Source organism: Ambystoma mexicanum, chromosome 6p (genome assembly GCF_040938575.1).
Source record: "Ambystoma mexicanum isolate Mex_15411 chromosome 6p, UKY_AmexF1_1, whole genome shotgun sequence".
NCBI lineage: Eukaryota > Metazoa > Chordata > Amphibia > Caudata > Ambystomatidae > Ambystoma > Ambystoma mexicanum.
Window position 1 is genome coordinate 253,277,526 of NC_090935.1, and position 22,998 is coordinate 253,300,523.

Below are 22,998 nucleotides of genomic sequence, written 5' to 3' on the forward strand. Positions count from 1 at the left end.
CCTTCACTTTTAGTCATTTATTTAACCAATAGGTGTATGGTTTTCAACTAAATATATTTTTATCACGATGTACTGTTGAATTTCTTTTTAGGTGTTAGGCTTTTTATTTTATTTTATTGTATGTGTTGCAGTTGCATGTTGCTTGCAATAGTAGGCTTTAGGTGTCTGCCAGAAGCAACATTGGTAATAAGTATCTGCATTTTTCATGGCTCAAGGAGAACTAATCTTGTAAACGTTTCGCTTATTTTGATAGTTACAATGCTGCGGTGTGAGCAATTACACCAACTGGGAACACATTCCCTGGTCAAACGGCACAAAAAATAACTCTGTCCCCAGCAGCTGCTGCCAACATACTGCTAACAACTGTACAGGAAGCCTGGACGAGCTGAAGAAGCTCAACACAGAGGTAATTAAAAGGACCAATGCTAGAAGGATTGGCTGTGGTCAGAGCCTGCTTTTTAATGTACTGTACCGAACCACCAGGTTGAAGTGTGAACGATTATATGAAAATAAAATGGCGGAAAGTCACGTGATCATCAGTGCGGCATATAGACAGCAATATGCTTTCGGCAGCGGGTCTCCTGCGCGATTTCCTCACGCATTTTCATTGACGTTTTTGCTTTCAAAATGCATGGGGGACGGTATTGTGTGTCAGCTAGCATAGCACATTTTGGGCATCAAGTAACTCTTCAGTTGTACTGTAATGATAAAGCATGTAACCCATTAGCATTGTGACCATAAACGGGCACAAGGCTGCAGTCAGCGCCGCCACTGTTATGCAGTACCCTTTTTCTGAATGTAAAGGGGGATTTGAGATTCCTTATGATTCATGAGTGGCCGCCTGCCCTAAGCTGCCAAACCACAGTGAAAAGCCCCCACTGGCACTAATGTGTAAATGAACAAATGGAATGGTGCATTTCTTCTTTTCCTTTTAGTATGAAAAGCAACCTAATTAAGGCTTCCCCGACCATGTTTGATGCTCTGCGTTTGAGAGATGGCATCCTGCAAGATATACCAGGGGTCAAGTCCAAAATAAAAGTGGGGGGACTCAACATACCAATTGAATGTGGCATCACCAGAAATTAGCCTATCAAGGTGCCGTCTGAAAAAAGTGGGGGACTCAGTCCACCCGCATGTACCCTCGGCTGGAGCCCGGCGATATACCCCAGAGAACTGTAACATGAATCTTCCTTTCTTTGGATCTTGCAGGGCTGTGAAGAGAAACTCGATCACTGGCTGCAACATGTTCTCAGCTATGCCTCGCTTGTCATTCTTGGATTTGCGATTGTCAAGGTATTTATCAACATTAATTGCATACTTCATAGTCCAGATTACTTTGAGGCAAGACAATGTAAATTCAGTGTATCTTTTGGAACGCAGGTGTCCACCATGTCGAGCATGCAATGGTGGACGGTAGCAGTTTTCCTGTAGATCTATCTTTTTTGTTCAGTGTTCTCTGAAAGTGAATTATGTTCAGGTTGTGGCAACATCAGATGTATTGCCAGCAGGCACATTCCTCTTTTCAGGCCCAGCTGCACGATTTTTGCAGATGCTATGAATACAGCCATTGTGTAGGAGATTAGCTTTCAAGACTGTATACCTCTTCATCATATGTAAGCTTACATCTTTAGATGTGTATCTCAAAAGAACACATGCTATTGGTGACAGCTGCAGTTATGAAAAAAGAAAATTGATTTCCTTCCTGAACTGGAATCCCTCATTTATGCTTTTGATCCTGCTATGAAGTTCCTTGCTTGGCTCAAGGTATAGGGGTAATTCAGTGGGCTGGGCTCCTCCCCAAACCAGTGGCTGATGCGCCTTGGTTTGTATGGGTGGACCCCCTGGTCACTTTCACGTCATTCCCTTTTCATGGCAGGGCATTCACAGAGCCACCCTTCTATGGATCTCCTCTACCCCCAACTGCAAGATCCTGAAGCTCCCTTGGCAGATCCAAAGCCCTAGAAAGGGAAATAAAATCTTCTCTGTACCCACAGTGAATTTTGTCCTGATAACTTTACAATCCAAACCACAGTATCAGAGAAACCACTTCAAGCCCTGCTCCATGAACTATGGAGACACATATTTGATACACTGTTGCAAATTCATATATTCCCAAAAGCAGATTTAACTCTGGGCAATACAAAGTTACCATTTAATCGTCTCCCGGCACAGCGTACGCTCGCCAAATTGCCACAAATCCACAGCATCCTGAATGCTGTATACACTTAGTGATGTTTAAAAGCTTAGCTAGATCTTTTCCACAATGCCATTCGCTCACTGTGGGAAAAGGAAACCTGGGCTGTGCACAGGCAACACCAAACAGTTACACGATAGGGAGCAGGGTTGAGTGGATTCCAAGACGTCAGACAGACCAAATGCAGGCTTGGTCTGGCCCCCTAAGCCCAGAGTCAAGCAAGAAGGACCAACCAATCATAATCTGCCCCAGTTACAGTACACAGGTGCAGTCATTCTCTCAACTTACACTACAGGCGGAGGAGGGGGAGCACTATAAAACCTGGAGACCCCAGTCAGTTGGGGTGTGTCAGTGGAGATGGTTTTTGTGGCAGGAAATTGGTGAGCATTGGCGAGAGATAAGGGGTCTGGTGTGGAGGCATTTGAGTCAGGATGGACAGCAGAAAGTGACAACACCAGGTAACAAAGGTAGTACAGAGGAGGAGGCACTGTGGAGTAGGTAAAAAAAGCAGGGAAAACAAGATTGAGGAGAACGAGAAGGGAGACCTGCAGTTTGACACAACAGGTATGTTCCAGTGTTCCAGGGTTGCCATAGGCAGATGTAGATGGTGGGATGAGGAATACAACCCATTCAATGAGTCCAGAGGAAGAATAGTCAGTGCATCCAAGTATGGGAGGTCATGGCTTTGATGGAATCTAGGTGACCAGCTTTGAGAGTAAGCAGGATGGTAGGAGGAAGAGGCAAGGACTCCTGGCACCATCTCACCACGACAGAAATGCAGCACCTATATTGGCAGATGGTCAAGACTGACCCAGAGATATTTGTACAACCGGTGATGGGTTTGTAAATCCCTGGGAAACCCGCAACATCTAATGTGAGACTTTCAAGGACTTGTGGTCCTTTTCTCTGTTCTCTTTGTGTAATGAACCCAGCAAATCATACCAGCTGAGTCCAATATTTTGGGAATCCAGTATGGGCTTCTTGACAGTCCATTTTAACTCTAGCCAATGCAAACTGCACTCACATTTTCTGGGCCAATGAGGACTTCCAGCAAAAAGAAGATGAAGTTGACTAAAGTATTTCTCCAACTTTGACAACAATCTCTCTCTCAGCTTCCAAATCCTGCAGTGTGTTATGTACAATGTGTTTTGATGTTCTCACTTGAGGTTTGCTCCTCTCTCAGCAACGTCCTTCTGCGATAGAACCGTGAGTGCAGGCTCCTTTGCCACATAGTTAGCTTCAACAGTTCTCACAAATATTGACAACCACAGTACTACAACTACAACCTCTACTGCTTTGTGATGGCTGCTACAACGGCAACTTAAAGGCTGGGCAGTTCAACAACACATCTTCTACCACCAGAGGCTGGCAAGGCACTCTTCATTCTATATCATCAGAAAGGGCATCCTCTTTGCCTGTCTTACTGCTACCATTAAATCTGCTTCTGGTTTCTAGACCGCCTCTTATTCTACCAGACAGTCTTTGCAGTGCAGATAAGAAACCGCTTTGACAAACAACTACCCAGCTCCCCTTCCTCAGCTTTATATACACCTTTCTTCAATGGTTACCCCCAAAGCGGTTCTGCCACTCTCCCAGCTTTGGATGAAGACTCTTGGGTAACAATACATAACTCAACTTCAGAATATAGGTGTACAGTTCTTACATGTGCAGGATTTACGTTCATAGAGCTCCCTCTGTGTTTGAGTAATGCTTGTTCTGGCTTCAGCGTCTACTACTTCTACAATCTCCTGCTTCAGACTTTAATACATTGCAAGATGTATATCTTCTATTGAACACAAGAGTAGGCACACACGTTTGCTTTTCAGCCTCCAAGGTATCAGGAAACATTGCCTCATGCGCACGGTCCCTTTAAACAATTCTTGCAACTCTTTGGGAAAGTCAGTTTAACTTCAATTAGGCTACTGTCATGATGCCTACCCCCGGGCATCCGGATCGAGTCCATCAGCCCCGGGAGCAGGCATCCAGATACTCATTAAAACCCCAACAGCCCCGGCTGGGGGCTGTTTGGATTCAGTACTGGCGCCTTAGGCGCCAGGCTCATCATAGAAATCAGTCCTGGCGCCATAGGCGCCAGGCTCATAGACTTTACTTACCTTATGCAGACCATGCTGCAAATGAGTCCAAGCCAACGTGAGGCCTGGATGGGACTATTTTATTACAGGGACTATTTTTTACTCAGGTGTGGTTCTGGGGATCTTCTTACCTGGGACTACTTTGCAGGCTATTTAAACCACGCCCGAACAGCAGCTCATGCTTCGTGTTATTCTGCATCCAGCAGCGAAACGCTCACTGTGTCTGCAAGTCAGCATCCAGTCTTCGGCCACGCCCGCCTCGAATCCGGAGCTCCTAGACAAAAGGAAAAGAAAGGAGAAGACGTTAGATCATGGACATTATTTGATTCTTTACCTGATTCCGGACCCGGCACATCTCCGAGCCTGGAAAGGACATTATTTCAGCACGCGTCGCTTCGCCAACAGCAGTGCCGCGTTATACTCACCAGTCCACCGCATCTTTCAACTCGGCGCTGCCTCCATCATTTTCTTCGTCGAAACCCAGCACCTGGGGTGAAAACAAAAGGAATAACAAGGTGAGCCGAGAAAACCGAGAAAGACAATCTCTTTGCCACCATAGGCTTACCTGCTTTACCACCGGAGGTATTATCCTTTAATTCGCTGCATCTTTCTATGCCGCACCTATAAAGGGAGAGAAAACAGCAAGTTAAACTCATGCAACTTTTACCGGACAGTGTTTGGTAATACAGACTCTTACCTGAAAGCCATCAGCTGCCTCCAGGCAATATTCTTTTGGACCCAGCTGCAACCTAACGAGGGAATGGAACAAGAGTGAACATTGGACGTATTGAACTCTTTGAACTTTATAGACACTGGAGTCAATATTCCTCCGGAACTCCTCCTGTACCTTCAAACCAGTGAAGTAACTGGTATCTACGCGCCCCTGCATGCCATGCAGGATGGAGAGCTCATCATTTAAAAACATAAGGTGAGGTTACCAAGAGAGGATATCGGGGGGCCATCACTAAAGTCCAGGGGTGGCTAAATCCCTTTCTCCACTTGCAGGAGAATACTTCTACGAGTCCAGCAGACAAGATTAGGCGGGCCAGTCCAGACTGTCATCTCTTCACTACGCATCACGTTGGTGGAGACCGCAGCTGTCCGGGTCCGATCGATGCCCCTGTGGGAACCAGGTGAGCGTAACAGCTACAGGTAGTGTTCATCATGTTAACCGGAACCCCGTGACCACTTAGCAACAACGTATTACTGTAGTTTGTGGGAAAGAAAGGCTTTTCTTTGCACAAGAGCGTTTCAGTTAAGTGCGTGTTACTTCAAGGGCTCCCCCGAGCCGGGTGAGCCCGGGAGACTCAAAGCGAAAGTACCGGCAATTATAAATACAACCTTGTTGTATTTATGAGTGCTGTGGTTTTCATTTTAAGTCTCCCGGGCTCCGCCGACCCGGGAGGGGGGTCCGGGAGACTTAAAAAGAAAACCACAGCAATTATTAATAGAAAGTTGTTGTATTTATGATTGCAGTGGCTTTTGTCTCAAGTGTCCCCATTGCACTGCATTGTAAGATTCTGTGTGCAATGTTAAAAATAAAAAAATTAAAAAGGGAAACAAAGTTTCCCAGTACTGATAATCTGAAGGATTGATCAGTTTCCTCATAACAGGTGAGCAAAAGGCAGGAGGAAGTGAAGCTGAAGGCTTTATTTTTCTTCAAAGTCATGACAGCATCAAACACAGAGCAGAAAGAACAGGGTTCCATAGAAAACTATGGAGTGAAAGTTGCAAATAAATCTTTCCTAAACACCTCCTCCTGGTATTACCACTGCTTTTAACTCTTTACCATCTCGTCCTGATATAATCACCTTCTCCTTACGCTCCCCCTTCTAGTCCTCCACCGTCCTTTTATCATGCTCCAGACTCCAACTGTCATCCACAACCTGCTCCAACAAACGACACTCTCAGAATGACAGTCCCGGTTTATATAGTGCAGTAGTCTCTCCTCCTGGTCATTCCTTCCCTTAAGTGTCTGCTCCCGAGTAATGTAGGCTGGGTTGAGGAGTGATTGGGCCAATCATCTGTGGTCATGTTGGTTGATAGGGGATAGGGGGCTGGACTAAAGCTGTATCAAGGCGAACAACCATCTTGGAATTGAGAACTGGTCTGGATAGGTGGCTTTCTCCTTGTCACCCTCTGCACCTTCCCAGTGCTCCCTGCTGTAAACTGGCTCTAGCTGCCTTTCCAGGATATGACTCAGACGTCCGTGAAACCCTAAATAAGCCTTAGAATATGACTAAGGAAAATAAAACTTCTTCCCTTGCTGAAATTGTACATTGTATTTCAGTGAACGGAATGAGAGCTTGAGAACAATGATTGGTTTAGAATCTTTGCGGTCAGCGTGGATTAGTTACATTTCATAAGTCATGTTCCGCAATAGTAACTTTGTATCCACTGTAATAGCTGTACCGAGTGGGGACATGTGTCGGGTCAATCGCTAGTGGGCTCAGGTGGATACATCTTTTTATCTTAAAGGAGAATGTATCCATTTCAGTGCTGAGTGTTTAGGTCTGACTGAGTTGTTGGAATAGCTTTCCTTGAGGACTACAGCTCTGTGTTAACAGTGGTTAGGCTACAAAGCTTCCAATATTAAACTGCCCTAGTAGATTGAGAGTTTGGGTAGAATCCCTTCCCCATGGAAATATATGAGATGAGTCAATGTGGCTGGCCCCTGCCAAGTGATCTGACCGCAGGAGACTGACCCTCCCTATTCCATCCCTGGGACCATCAGCCTCTGGCTCAGGGAATCGCCCAGCACCCTAAACCACTTTCTTGGCAATCCCTAGAGCCAGGCAGGGCACTTGTAAAACTTTACTCATTAGAAAACCGCGTTCTCATTTTTTGCCCTCAGGTCCACATTGGGAACCTTAGTGTTGTAATAGAAGCTCTAATAGGAACTCATTGAAATACGGACATTGGGTGTACAAATGTTAAGATGTATTTCTGCCAAAATAAATCTAAATAAATGTATGCTTAAATGCACTTCATGTTTCAGATGTATTAATGTTTACTTCTGTGAATGTTTAAACTTCGAAATGGTAGATTGTTAGGGAGAATTCTCATGTCTGTGCTAATTCCCTTCAACTTTAGAGACCCCTGTGTCTTAGAGACATTTTTCTCACTCTCTCATGCATTTTTGATCTGATTTGGAATCTGTGTTTTCTTTGTTTTTGGAGTCTGACAAACTCCATAGGGATCTACCCATTGTATTGTGACACATAGCAGTGTCACAGAGAAGTCCTTTGGATTACTCATAAGGTTTAGTTTAACTACCTTCTCTTGGGTGAACTACTGTTCCCAAGAGTAATAAAGTGAAATTGACTTTACTTACCTTTATCTTATGTAGGTCCAGCACACCCCATTCTATGTGGAGTGCTGGGGGCTTACTTATTTTTCCTACATAATCATGTAACATTTTTATGTTACCCTCACTACTTTAAATGGCTGGTGGCAGTGGTTTAATGTTCCTACCAGTGTGCTTTTCTACCATAAACTGAATCCTCAGCTGCAGTATAGCACCCATGGGTGACCTTTGTGTCAAAATGGCCCCGGTCTTCTTTTTTCGCCATTTCTTGTTTGTGAGGTCTTTCTTGGGTTTTAGTCTGCGTGTCAAACTAGGTTTAACCCTTTTGTTTGTTTTGCCTTTGGCGGGCTTTAGTTCTGGAACCCGCCTCTAGCTCCAGTGTGTCTGGCAGGGCAGGAAGCAAGGCAGGTGCCCGAAACTCCTCGTCCTTAGTCTCCTTGGTTACCTAAATGCACCCAGTCCTGATTGGCTGGCTGTCCTTGAAGGACAGCCACCCTGCTGTGTGAGTAACAGCTAGGCTGTGCATGAATGGGAGAGACCTGCAAAAAAGGCAAGGCTTTTTGAATTGGAGACAGAGTCGACCACTGGACGAAACATCCAACAAAGGTATTGTGAAGAGAAGCTTGCTGCGTCCTCCAGGACCGTTGAACTGCCTGGTGAAGCCCTGCTGCTCTTCTGAAACTGCTTTTCCGAATCGACTAGAGAAGCTCCAGAGAGGATGACTTCTTTCCTTGGGTTAGTGGGACCAACTAACCCCAAGACGAACTTTGCTGGAGGACCTTCCCCAACTGGCTGTACCTCTTTGTTGCTGCTGGACCCGAGTGCCAGGGATCGAGAAATATGTAGCCGAGTGAAACGTCTTTAAGCCGGACCGAAGCTCCAAGAAGATCCTAAAGACCCTTGCGAAACACGACGACCCAAGCTGGAGTCACCTCACCAGAGTGCTAGACTCAAGGAGTGAAGGAAGCCCATCAAGTGTCCAAGATCCGCGGTGGTGCTATTTGCCGGTAGCTGAAACCGCAAAGTGCTGCTGAACTGAAAAGAGCCTGTAGCTGCCGCCGACCTTCGAACTGCAGTGCAGGAGTCCTCCAAACGTCCTCCCCCTTGTCCCCACGACTGAGGCCCAGGATCTGCAACCCGGCAATCAGAACAGAACCCAGCTGGGTCCTCCTCTTCTAACTTGCATTATCTCACTTGAGACTTGCAGTATCTGCTTTTTGAAGAGTTGATCTCAGTTGTGACTTTCACAAGCCTAACAGCTTGTGGCCAAACAGTGATTTTATACAAACTCTCTAACTTTGTACAAGACTGTGTGCTATCTAAGAATTGCCTCAGCTCTATAGGCATTGTTCAAATTTACTTTGGCTGTCTTGGCTCCCTGCAGACTTTTTTGACCCATTGACTTTGATTCTAACTGTCCCTCATAGGTGGTACATTGGTGTTTAACTAGTATTGCTGTGAAAGGTTTTATTTAGACACCATTGGGAGGTTGGAAAGTGCACACATGCTATGAGAACCTGTTAACCTTTTTTTCTTCCTTAACCTTTCCCTTTTTCACAACCTCAGAATTCTACCAAGCATAAAAGTGCTAAATAAATGCCAATACTGTCCTAGTAATTGAAGTCACCTCAGGGTGTAGGTAGTGTGTATGAAGCATCTCTAAAGAGTATCTACGTGCTTATCTTGATTCTGAGAAAGTGTTATAAAATGTATTTTGATTGTTGCACACTGCCCTTTTTAAAGAATGCATATTTAAAACTGACCGTTAAATAAATAAATATTTATTTTACTAGAAAACCTTGAGTGCAAGTGTTATTTGAATACTTGTATGTGTGGATTTTGATGCTACAGCTCTGCAGCTCACATTTACCCCTCTTGAGATAAGACATGCTGCTCAGTCACTGTTTGGGAGAATTCTCAAAAATGTGCTAATTCCTCTCTACCTTAGAGACCCCCAGCTCTTTTGCTGGACTCTAGGACTTACCTGGAGAGAGTGAGACCCTTTTTCCACACTCTCTCATGTACTTTAATGTGATTTTAACTCTGTGTTTCTTTTGTTTTTGGAGTCTGACAAACTCCATAGGCATCTTTTTACATTGTAGCACACAGCACCTTCAGTGTAGTGCTACAGGGAAGTCTTTAAGATTTCCCCAAAGGTTTAAATACTTTTCCCTTGGATAACTACTGTTTCCAAGAGCAGTAAAGTGTAATTGACTTTACATTAGACTTGTAACTTTCTAGACCCAGCACACACTATCTTACAATAGGGTGCTGGAGGGGTTACTTAGTATACCCTTTGTCTAACTTCTCGTGTAACGATTATATGTTACCCTTTCTGCGATTAATGGCTGGTGGCAGTGGTTTTCTTTTTACTACCATGGTGTGTCTTTACCGTGTGCTGCGTTTGCAGCTGCAGTAAAGCATCCATGGGTGCCATTTTTGTCAAAATGGCCCAGTCTTCTTTTTTCGCCATTTCTCTGTGGAAAGGTCCTTCTTGAGATTTACTATGCGCGCCAAACCAGGTTTGGTCCCATTGTTCGTTTTGCCTTTGGCGGGATTCACGAGTGAAGCCCGCCTCTGACTCCAGGGTGTCTGGTGGGGGCAGGAAGTGAGGGAGGTCCCAGAAACGCCCTGTGCTTAGTCTCCTAGGAGATGGTAATGCACTCATAGGTAATTGGCCAGTTGGCTGTTCGTTAAGGACAGCCACCCTGCTGATTGACTGACAGCTAAGCTGGAATGAATGGGAGCAACATGCATAAAAGGCGAGGGCGCCTGCTGCAACTCATTGGTTTGCCCGGTGAAGCCCTGCTGCTGTGCTGAAACTCCAAATTCGGATCGACAGAGAAGCCCCGCGAAGATGACTTCTCCCCTTGAGTTGGTGGGACCCATCAAGCCACCTGGACATCCTTCTCGAAGCTGGTTGAATTTCCATTGCAGTCGCTGCTAGAACCGAACAGCCAGGGAGAGGAACACCAGTTTGTGTGTGTTGCTTTTAAGTTGGCCAAGAGCTCCAGGAAGATCCTCCGGACTCCCAGGAAGCAGGACTGGCCGAGCCTGAGCCCCCTCAATAGAGTGCGGGACCCCAGAAGCAAGGAAGGTCCACCTCGACAGCCAAGAAATGTGCGGTAGACGCAAGGAGCTGAAACACTGAAGTGCCACTTGTTTGAAGAGTGCTGGTTGCTGTCGGTAACTGTCCCACTGCAGTGCAGGAGTCCCCAGAAGACTCCCTCTTGTCCCATTACTGAGGCCCAGGAACACAGGATCTGCAGAGCAGCACAGGAACAGAAGTCATCTGCTGCATTTTCTTCTAGCTAAAGTTACTGTGAAAGTCTAAGAGAACTTACCTCTTGTTGTAGATTTGCTTCTACCGCTCACAAGTCTAACAGCTTGTGGCTCTACATTGATTCTTCTTTTTCTTCAAAGACTTCTAAACATTGTTCAAAGACTTTTCTTACTTACCTGCAAGAAGTGCTTCAGCTCCATAGACTTTTGCCCATTGACTTTGGCTTAGCCTGTTTCACTGAAAGACTCTTCTCTCCTCTGACATTGGGGAGGGCTGAAAAGTATTTGACTGCTTAAGAATATTTGTGATCTCTTGTTTGTTCTAATAACCTTTTCATTGACACTCATCTCAGTGCTATTCTAAATGCTAAACAGTAACATATCAATGTCCACAGTGTCCTAACTATTGGAGTCACCCGAGGGTGTAGGAAGTGTCTGTGTGTCATCCCCAATGGGTGTTTTCTGATTTAGAAACTAAGCGTGTGTATTTTCAAGGTATTTGTGTGTTGCTATTATATTGCTCCCTTCTAAAGAAGGCTTATTCAAATGACCGGTAAATAAATAATTAATTGTTTTAATTATTTATATCAAGAAACCTTGAATATAAGTGTTTATTTGGATACTTGTCACTGTGAATCTTAGTGTAACCACTCTACAGCTCACATTGACTGACCCCTCTTGAGATAAGCGTGGCTGCTCTACCACACTACCAACCTGTGTAGTTCAGACTTATACCAAAGGTTGGGTCCTATTTCCAGGAGGCTGAAGTTGTTGTAGTGCACCCGAAGTGCAAAGACACTGGACGCACAATTACAGAAGCAAATAGTCAGAGAGACTATTAATGGCCTAAATTATTGACACTGAAGTAAAAGTTTATTTTTCGAATTTTTTCACTTAAATTTGTTTCCTACCGTGCCTAAAACCATAGCTCTCTGTTGCATAGCATGCTGTGGTGAACTTTCCAATTCTCATAATCCCACTAACATCCCTATTGCCCGAGCATCCTGGGTGCTAGATTGTAGGAACTGCTGTTATTGAAGTAATCTAGGGTTGGCAGGATTTTTTGTTGTTGTAATTGGCATGCCTTTCCTTATTATGCTTAATCCTCATCTCTTGTGTGTCTTGTCCTCGCCATAGTAGAACAGGTTAGACCAATATGCTAAATTGAGAGAGAGGTGTGGTGGTTAGGACTCTTCATGCCAAATAACTGCCTCCTTTTGACAGGGGAAATCTTATGATTTGACAAAGAATAACTTATCATTATTAAACATAATCTGTAGTACGTGTGTAATTTGTTGAATCTTATCTCAGATACATGATACAAAGCCATTCTGAAGCTTAATGTGCCTTTCCCCTGTGTTTGTTTCTCAAATTATTTATTTCTATGACCACTGTCCATTACTTCATTTCTCTTCATTCAGCGTCAAGACAAAGAGTATTTATGCTTTTGTTTTATTTTTCTAGTTCTTCGGTATGCTGAGCGTTTGTGTTATCACATGTCGAAAGCGTGACCACGGATATGAACCACTCTACTCTGGACAGCTCGCCTGAATAAATGTTCCCGTGAAGCAAAACCATTTCAGTTGGAACTGATGCCTTCTGAAAGGACTATGCACAATAGCTGCCTTTAGCATGGTTTTAAAGCAACATGCTTCACATGGTCTGCAGTTCTAGAGTACATTTTTATAAAGAACTCACATAAATGTTTTAGCGTTGTTCTACAGCTGTACAGAACAAACCTTTCATATAAGTGATTTAGGGAGAGTACAAAACCACTCTGAACAGTGCCAGACGGACAAACCGAGGTTTTGCATAAAGCGCTAATGGAGGCCAAACTCCAAAGGCTTTGCAGTAACTATTCAGTGTCGTTGTCCGAAAATGTGTGCAGTATTGAATAGTTGAGTTCACTGCTTTTGATCAAAATACTATACTTATTTAAGCACAGGAGGGCACACACCTAAAGACGTTCTCCCAGAGCAGGCTTGCAACCCACATCCTGGATGACCCCATTTTGGAAAGTATCCAACAATTCAGTTACATTAGATCCTGGAAGTCAGACCAGATGTGGAGCCAGACATATTGATAGTATGTTGTTATATTTTCCTTATACTTTTGCCAGAGTACCGTCTCAACTGCCTCGGCCAGATCGGGAACCTTTACAAATTCATTTACTACTGTGTTGATTTTTGTTCTAAGATTTCAAAATCAGAAGGCTGTGGGAATTCTATGACTAGCTTTGAGTTAGTGAAGGAAGTCAATTACTCCCAAGATTGTAAACAAGGAACTATTTTGACTTCCAAAAACCTGGAATGGCTTACAAATGTATAGCATTGGAAATGCATGAGTTGCTCTCCCAATAGTTAACTGAATCACTAGGAGGACTCCTACATTTCAAAGGATTATCACTATGGGAATTCCACTCTACACAGCCCACATGAAACCAGTTCTGTTCTACGTTTGGCCCAATGTTTGATTGTTATGATCATCCCTATACTCTTACCTGTTGTTTTAAGGTGCTCGGAAGATGCCCTTTCATAGTAAAAGCACTATGCAAAACTTCCAAATGAAATTCAGCAGTGATCGAATTGTTCCCAACTGCTTATGAACCATAGGATATGTCAAATACACTTTTTTTAACTGTCAACTTTGAAAATGTTTCCTACGCAAGCTGCGTAAATGTTGTTCAACTTATAAAGGAAAACACCAGCCATCGGCCAGGCTGTCTATCACTAGAGAAGCCAAGCTGAAATGTTGCTTATTGAATTGCCTTATAACTTTGTGAGAAACTAGTCCAATAGTTAAATAAAATAAACGTTTTAAACAAATCTTAAATGGTAACCCACTTTTTTTTAAACCTTTTGCAGTGATATTCCTTTTGAGAAGCTTATATTAGAAATATATATTTTTTCCTCATTGGTCTGGATAGAAAGAGGAATATTTCTGTATTTTGTCTTGTTGGGAAACTGACTCGGTGTTTCCTTTTTTAGTGCTGAGTTACAATCCTGTGCATAGGATCAATTACAAAACATAGTTATATGTGGATTATCCACTGTCTGCAATGGGTGACCTCTGTCAATCGGATGTACCAGACATTTTCTCAGGGGGAGCAAAACATCAGAACTTCTGAACTTCTCCCAGAAACCTGCTGTTGAAATGTCATGAATATTTGGAGGCCTGCATCCTCTTTTTCGCAGAAGAGTGCATTTATAGTTTTATGAAAGGCTTTATCGGGAACATTTGATATGGAGATTCCCCTAAAGCAGATTCACAAGGAATCCAGCCTGTTGTAGTATCCACAAAAGTTTATCTACATTATCATTGAATATTTTTGATGAATTGAAAAGTTTCCAACATTCTGACCCATAGCCAATTTGACTTCATAATACATTTGTTATTGATTAAAAGCCCTGCAGTCCATATTGGGACCATACAGTCGCAAAATTATACTTGAATACATAACCAGTGTTTTGAGTGTATACAGGAGCAATCCAAATAGGTTTTTGTGTGTGTTAAGATGGATTTCCAAAATTGGCTCTGGGGTCAGGATTTTGGGATGCCACCCTATAATGGCGAACAAGCGTAAAACCTTGTGGCATGGACATTTTAGAGGGCTAGCCACCTTGTGCACCAATTCAGTGTAAATGCAAAAGTGCATGACTAAAATGCTTCAAAACAGTAAAAATATCACTGTTGCCCCGAACTTGCCTTAGGCACATTGCGAAAGTAACCAAAAAGTCATTATGTAAAAGGTTATAAAGATACAAAGTATCCTCACTGCACTTCACTTTAAGGTGCTGCGTGCAATTGTAAAAATACAAGAATTTATAAACAGAGACATTCAGCCTTATTACAGGTCGGGCGGTCCGGCAATAAGAGTGACGTAAACCCACCGCTACTGTTAATTTCGGACCGCCTGATCTCGAGTCCTGCAGGCAGGAGGTGGCGTTCCCGCCAAGTCTGACCTGGCGGGTTTAACACCGCCGCCTGCAGGCAGACGTGGAAACACCAGCACCATCACGAGATGGTGCCGGGGTTTCCACTTCCCCATTCCCATTGAGTCCTATGGAACTCAGTGGGAATGGGGATTTACCGAATTCTGCCTCTAGAATTCCCGGGACACCAGGGTTGTAATGCCCTGGTAATTCCGGGAGTCACGGAGGCGGAATGGTAATACGAGTCCGGCGGTAACCGAGCCGGAAAAACCGGCTGGTTGCCGCTGGACTCGTAATGAGGCCCATTGTTTCTCAATACTGACAGTCTTATGAACTAGTCAGTTTACGTATAAGAAAGAGCAAAACAGGCAAGGGAAGTAATGCAGATGGATTTACTGTCCTCCAAAAAGTCAAGACAGTGTTCAAAACAAGCAAAAAGAAAGTATGCCCCACAGAAATGTATGGGAGGAAAGCAGCAAAAAGGAAATCTTTCCTAACACCATGTATGAAGACATTTAGGACCACATGCTCCATTAATTTATTTACATCTGAAAAATGTGCACATCTCAAATCTGTGTAGACCCATAAATGAACGCTTCATGTTTGTATCTTATACAACCATTGACACATTTTAATATGTTGAGTCTTGTTGAAGGAGATCCAAGTATTTACAGAAAAATATAAATATATAAAATGCAGTTTTGAACGTTCTGGTAGTAATACAACATATGTATTATGCACCCCCACAAATATACTTGTCTAAAAGAAATGTGAAAACACCTGGTCAGAGGTGAGGAGGGGCAAATAAAGGCAAAAATCATTGAAAAAGACTAAGTTGAAAAATGTTATGTAGAACTACATGAGTGAAGCTGTTAAGTGCTAATATAATGCAGCACCTCCACTATAGAATATCAGATGGGTGTAAGATAACGTTTATCTCCGCTCCTGGTGAAGGTGGCAAGACATTAATCTGGACCATAAATAACTGCTGTGTGATGCTGGTTGATTGCTTTTCTATGAATTCCGTTCTTCTCGAGAACCACTTGTTGTTAACATGATCTGTTTCTTAATGTTTATGAAAGACATAAATCATCTACTTTACGTTTGACAAACTCAATAAATGCTCATCCTTTGTAAGTTTCAAAAGTGTTTCTTTTCTTTTTAAGAAGCTTCTCTACACTGGTACGATACCTTTTCTGGGTATCCTGTGTCCTGAATGGGTACATGAATACTACTGGAGGGTTGTTTGTGTGATGTCATGGCTGTTCTGGTGAGTGGACTGCTGAGAGAAAAACATGGATGAATTTTTGTCCAGGGGCAGACAATGAATAGGTTGGTGGGTGTCTTGTTTTCTGTCTCTCGTCTGTATTTGTAACCAAGTTTACAAAATAATTTCCATTCATAATCTTGGGCCTTCTTCTTGCTCATAGGATCAAAGCATCTTCTTCCAAAACACTGAGCCTTTCAGAGACACGTGTTGTATTTTCTCCATTTCTTTCAAATTTGTTAATGGTGCTATTTGCTGTTTTTCGCCATTCGATATCAATGGACATTGATATAAAGGACGAGCTCAAGCATCCTGATTATTTTAAGGGCTCTTAGCACCTGCAGATACCCACCGCCACTGCATATGGAGGATGACTTACCTCTCGTTTCCCCACAACTGACCCTTGAAATGGACCACAATTTGTTCTGGAAAAAGGACAACATGGTAGTCTCTTTACCGACGAGATATTTACTTGTTGTTGGTTTCTCTGTTTCGGCTTCAGTGTTAAGGCTTGGAGCAATGCCCCTTTAAGAAGTCTATTGAGCACCTCGGGACCATGAAAATGGCAACGGTGCGCAGTATAAATCAACTTAACATAACATGACGCATTACAGCTGGAGGAATGTTTGACAAAATAAGGTTGCTTCTCCACTTCTGAGTTAACATGAATACTCTCACAGACGCCCTCAAGCATGAATAGTTTTTTTTTATTTACTTAAAGCCACAGTTTTTCAAGTTGTGCATCAGGAGGAAACCAACAGGACTGTAGCTGTCTTCCAAATATGACCTATTTGAGGGAATTATAAAAATGGCTTTGGCAGTTTCGTCACTTTCTCTGATATCTTTAGGGTTTTGGGCTACAACTCATTGGGAAAGCCTACAGCATTATGTGATATAGACAAAGTGATTGCAGGTCTTCTTTCCACGGTTTGTCTTACTGTCCGCATTCCAATAAATGAACATGCCACATATCTTCTCTGGAATATGACCTGAACCTCTGTTTTAATAAGAAGAAAATATTAGAATGTTCAAATTCGCTCTTGTTCGGAGTTGTAGCTTCTTCTCCCACCTCCCACCATTTGAAAAGGGTCCATTGGCTTGCTCTACCTCCATCCCCTTAACGATAAGTACATGTGAAGTACCAACTTGAGATCGAGCTTCAAAAATGAATTGCATCATTCAAAATATTGCATCCAACAATATTGCTAAAATAATGCAGAAAGTTAAAATTAATTCATTTAGCGTGCTGTACAAGTAAGAGAGGAAAAAAAGGCGAAATCAACAATATAAATCCAGCACAAGATTGATCAAACAGACATGGAACAATAGAAACCCTTGCTTTCTTGTGTTTACTGTTGCTGGAGTAAAGTCCATGTAGATGAATATGGCTACATATCCTCCTGCCAGGTAGCCAAGGAAAGGCTGTCGCTATCGGATCCTGACCCTAAGGGTGGATATGCGAGGGAGGATCACCTCGGTGGAGGAGACTTGGGGATGAGGCATTCTTGGGTGCGACACGGTATCCCCCATTTCCATTTTCTAGTTAATTTAATGTACCCCAGGCCTTTGTAGGTTATTACCAGTCCCTTCCCTATTCTTTACCTAAATTAAATCCCAGTAAACTCCAGTCAGGTCCTGGGACGAGAAAAAGACATACCTCTGCCATACAACCTCTCTTTTGGAATTCTAACTCACACAAACACCACTTAGTTACTGAGACGAGGAGGCCAACATTAACACAGAAGACAGTCTGGAAGAAGAGACATGAGCTGTCTGTTTGATGGGCTCATTGTCATGGAGCCGGGAAGTTTAAAACGGGCTCAGCTGAAGGGCTGATGGGGACGCACGAAAAGCGTGAAGGAGAGTTCCAGGGCAGAAGTCGTGACGGCGAGAAGGCACATCCCCAAGACACTGGGAGGTTCAGAGAGCTTGATCTGGTGCAGCGAGCGAGAGGGGCTTGTTGGCAGTATGAGGCTGAGCAGGGAAAGCAGTGCGGCATTGAGCGAAGGTATTGGGAGTGGTGGAGAGACTCCTGAATGCTCACAGGTGCAGGACCGCTGACTGCAGTCTCCCAGAGCTCCAAGATAACCAGCGGGGAAGTGAGGAAGCCGTGGAGGATGCCGTACGCCAGAGGGAATGAGCGTAAGCAGACCGCGAGCAGAGACAGTTCTCCGGAAAGCCACAGAAATTGGAGAGCAGACCGTGAGAAGGCCAATGAGTCTGCCTAGGTAAAAAGGGGACTCCAGACACAGTGAATGGGCGGTTTATTGCCAAAGACATTACCATTAGAATATCTGAATTGAAAGCGAGCATTGCCAAGAGTCAAATATGAAAAAGTAATTAACACAATGACAAATTGAATCAGCAAGCATTGCCAAGAGTCCAATAAGCAAGCATTTCTTAGCATTGCCAAGAGTTAAATATGCAAGCATTGCCCAGAGCCAAGAATAGTTGGGCATAAGAACTGTCATAGTAACCAGGTCTGCATGCAAGAGACACCTGGTAAAAAGGGTGCCAGGTGCCTTAATCAAGAAACATGAAACAGAAAATAAGTTTTCTAGCAGGAAAGAGTACTGGAAAGCCTATGTTGGTCTTGCAAGTGAAAACTACTAAACAAGTGAATGATGACAAAACAAATGATGAATTAGCTTCGAGGGCGCCTGAAAGGATATTAAGTCAAGCCCGCTGTGGCAAGAGACTAATGATACAGATCCAAGTAAGATTTATAGTTTACGTGACCTGGGGTGGGTGGACCCTGTGGTCCGACAACTGCGCCTGGACCGAATACACCCACTGAAGGAAAAGCAACATTGTTGTTCAATAAAGGAAACCTGTGTGATTTGAAATTGATGAACTGAACTTTATACAGTGGTGAAAAGGTAACCAAACCTGGAGAGCTGGGAAGCATTGAATATCCCAAGGAATTGTGTTATTTGAAACAGTGGAAAGATTGGAAGACTTGAAAGCTTGGGGATGGGAACCACACTTTTGTAAAGTGAATTATTTGAACATTGCGGAAAGGAAAACCAGCTGGAGGAAGCTATGAACTTTTACTTTGAACACTTCATGATGGCATCCCTGCACATTGGATACATTTAGGTGTGTGGGCAAGTATATGTTTTGGACACAGAGGGACATTTGCTTTGGACTTCCTGACCCAGACTATCTTTAGTTTTATTGAGGTAGAGAAATGTCACCTTCGCATAGGGCAAGTTAGGACTTTCTCCAAATCCTCCTTTTTAGTTAATAAAAGTGTGTACTTCAAAATTCCATTCAGTTGTCTTTGTCTACTTCATGTTGCCTTCACACTTCCTTTTTGTTGAGTACTTTTGCAAATTTACTGTCAGAAGTTACTTGATCCCTATTTCATTCCACCAGTCAAACACAGATGGAAATTGTTTTTCTCCAATACTTCACAGTGAAAGTCTTATTAACTTTGAAACAATACATATTCACTGTTCATGCATTGATTATATCCCTTAACTTTGCAATGCATTGCAATTATTTTGTTCCATCATTCATTTCAACAGTGGTGGAAGTTGTAATATTATTGTGATACATACAAATCACTGGCATCCAGCTAAATGTTCTCCAATGTAAGACACACACGTAGAACATCTGAAGGGAATCTGCAGTGGCTGATTTTGTTCCTACAGCCATGTATTAAAGATGAGTCAAGCTAAGGGAAATAAGTTCATGATAATCAGTACCCTATCCTCTTTGTCAACCCTTTCTGGTGGAACCATGTGTTACTGTGAAGCCATGAGTGACAAATGTAGGACATACTGGACATACTGGAATGTAGAAGAACATGAGGTGCCATATGCAAATCCAGCTAAGTACTGCAACAAGGTGGCTCACTGGACGCATGAAGAGTGCCAATGAGACTTTTCAAGATGATGTTGACGTTACACGAGGGCGGAGTCAACAATAGAAACAAAAAATCAAAAAAGGGTTCTGATCGTGGAAGCCAGCAAGCTCTGTCTGGGAGATTCAAACCGGGGGGACCATAGACGTGGATAAGCTGGTGCACAAGGCGGAGGCCGCACTAAATGGGATGCTGCTACATCGTCCCAGAAGCCGGCTGGGAGCTGACTTACGACAAGGAAGAAGCAATCGAGGTGGTGGCACGACTGCAGAAAGGTGGACCATGTGGTCTGGAAACAGTGGCGAAACCACCAGCTTCAGCCTGCTGCAGAGCAGCGCAAGTGAAGGAAAAAGGAGATTAAGGAACCCGCGACCCAGGGGAATAACCAGAGCCGTGTCCCAACGGAGAACAAGGTAACAGGAACAACGGGCAGACCGGGAGGGGTCTGGGAAGTCAGACTCATAGACCAGCGCGCAGCAGGAGTCATCTCCTTCATCACAGTGGTCAGCCAAACACCACAGCCCCAGCAGAGTGTATCGGAAGTCATGTCTCATTGCAGTGGACAGCCAAATCCCACTGTCCAAGCAGATAGCATCGGGAGTCCCCTCCCTCGTCACAGTGGTCAACCCCATAACACTGAGCAAGTAGACTGTGTGTCCAATACAACTGCCCAAGTAGAGTGGAAAGGGAGCAATCTCCCTCATCAGCATGGTAAATGGAAGCCAAATAAGGCTATGCATTTTTCTACTTCTTGGAAGGAGTTACAGAGACTGATAAAGGACCAGGAGAAGGAAGTCATTCCCCTGGTTCTTTGTAATTGAACAGAGAAGGAGTTATTTCTAATATGAAATGGAAGCAAGAAACCAGGAGGAGGGAGTCATTCTCCTGGTGAAGGAAACACAAAATGCACTTTAGTTAAGGACTTATTTATAGTGCTAGGGTTAGATTAGTTGGTTTCTGATGGAGGACAGAGAACATTTGATTTTGACAGACATTCTGACACTCAAGTTTTCCTAGGGTGAGGCAGGGCACGCCTCATAAAATTAGGGAGAGATGGGTTTCTTTAATAATTTAATAAGTTTGTAACCAACACAATGATGCCTCCTTGTCAGTCTCCTTCTTATGCACCTTTACAGAAGACAAGGAAAATGTGCAACAGGTTTCACACATAAATCTTGGACCAAACTCTCAATGGTAGAGTGTTTGAGCAGGTAAGCTTAGAATTAGGAGGTTGGGTTAGTGCAAACTACAGCTAATAAGAGAAAAGCATGTTAGGGAAAACAGGTCCACACAGGTATGTACAAAAATATGCTATAAAACATTAAACACAACGAAGCATTCGGTTTAGCACACTATTGGTAAGTGATGTGAGAAGGTGTCTCACTCATTAGTCCCCGGGGATCTGTCATCCAGGTGGCCAAGACATGGCCATCGCTATTGGATCCAGTTTCTGGGGGTGGACCAGTAAGGGAGAATCACCTGGGTGAGGGGTCTTCGGGGAGTGGAAGTGGGACACCGAAGGGTGAGATGTGGTACCCCCTTCCTTATGACACCTCTTCCCCATCCTGCCTCGTAGGATATCTAGAAACACACCCCCCCCTTTCTTGACACAAACACTTTCTCACATACCGATTACCATGAAAGACAACAGACTAACACCAGAGCCGTATACCTGACGTCCCAACACAAGAGTCAGGCAATTGCCGATAATTAGACACACCTGACTTTCCTTCCGTTTCCCCATAGGGATAAAAGGTGGAGCACGAAAGCACACTCTGAGCAAGGCCAATGGAAGCAGCTATTCTAGATTGGCAGTTCAAACGGGAAGATAAAGACGGCGAGACTTGAAAGGACGACAAGGAGGGAGTTGCCCTTTTCAAACCAGACCCGCTGAGCTTCAGAGAAATAAAAGTAAGACCGGGAATCGCAGCTGGGGAATGGTGCGAAGGATGTCAGCAGTACATGGGACCCTCCTGGTCTGATAGCTGTGATAAACTTGAAGATGTCTCACCCGCTAGTCCCCCGAGATCTGTCATCGAGGTGGCCAGGACACGGCCATCGCTATTGGATCCAGTTCCTGGGGGTGGACCAGTGGGGTAGGATCACCTGGATGTGGGGTCTTCGGGGAGTGGAAGTGGGACACCAACGGGGGAGACACAGTACCCCCTTCCTTATAACACCTTTTGACCATCCTATCCCGTAGGATACTTAGAACCTCTAACCTCCCCGCCCCCCTTTTTCGGACACAAATACTTTCTTACACCGTGAAAGAAAACGGACTAAAACTAGAGCCGTTTACCTGACATGTCCCAACACAAGGGTCAGGCAATTGACAATAGCTACACACACCTGACACCCCTTTCCCTTCCCCACAGGCACACTGGAAGCAAGGCCAAACACACAAGGAATCAGCTATTCCAGGGTGGCAGTTCTAACGGAGAAGAAAGGCAGTGAGACCAGAGAGAACAACAAGGAGGGAAGTGCCCTTGCCCTTTTCGACCCAGAACCGCGAAGCCTCTGTGAAAGGAATCATAAGACGGGAAACTACAGCTGACGTGTGGTATAACAGATGTCAGCGGTGCACGGGACCCTCCCGCACTGATAACCAAAGCGGGGAGACGCGCTTGCTACTATGCTACCATCCTTGACTCCAGAGGCAAGAAATGACAAGGAGTTCAGCACAGCCGGTGAGTCGGAGCTACAACAGATAGTAAACCGGATGGTGTTGATCGAAGATTGCAAACGGCAACATGATATGAACCAAGAACTTGTGTGCTACTGAACCTTTAAAGCCCAGGGGGAAGACCACCGGCAGAGTGGTCCGGCGCCATGTGGGTGCTCATTCGAAAGGCTCTGGCTGGTCCCTTTTTCTTATGAACATTATAGTACCACGTGGCCATAGGAAAGGCCAGCATAGAGGGTTTAGGTGGTCATACAAGGATCGAGCCAAAATCCCTTGTACAATCGAAAGTCCTTAATCCATTACTAAAGTTTTCACATTGTGAAACAGGCGTGTGCGCCCGGCTGTGGGGAACGCTGTGCAAACAGAAAATGT

The 22,998-nt window shown here is 44.1% G+C and overlaps 1 protein-coding gene across 1 annotated transcript in view; it reads left to right on the forward strand.

Moving 5' to 3' along the window:
* Positions 1-15,954, forward strand: part of LOC138511357 (tetraspanin-36-like) — a 277,296-nt gene extending 261,342 nt beyond the window's left edge. The window contains exons 5-7 of the mRNA XM_069626968.1: positions 254-406; positions 1,210-1,293; positions 12,341-15,954. Coding sequence (XP_069483069.1) covers positions 254-406; positions 1,210-1,293; positions 12,341-12,427 — 324 coding nt within the window. The 3' untranslated portion in view covers positions 12,428-15,954. The remainder of the gene's footprint in view (positions 1-253; positions 407-1,209; positions 1,294-12,340) is intronic.
* The last annotated feature ends 7,044 nt before the right edge of the window (positions 15,955-22,998 follow it).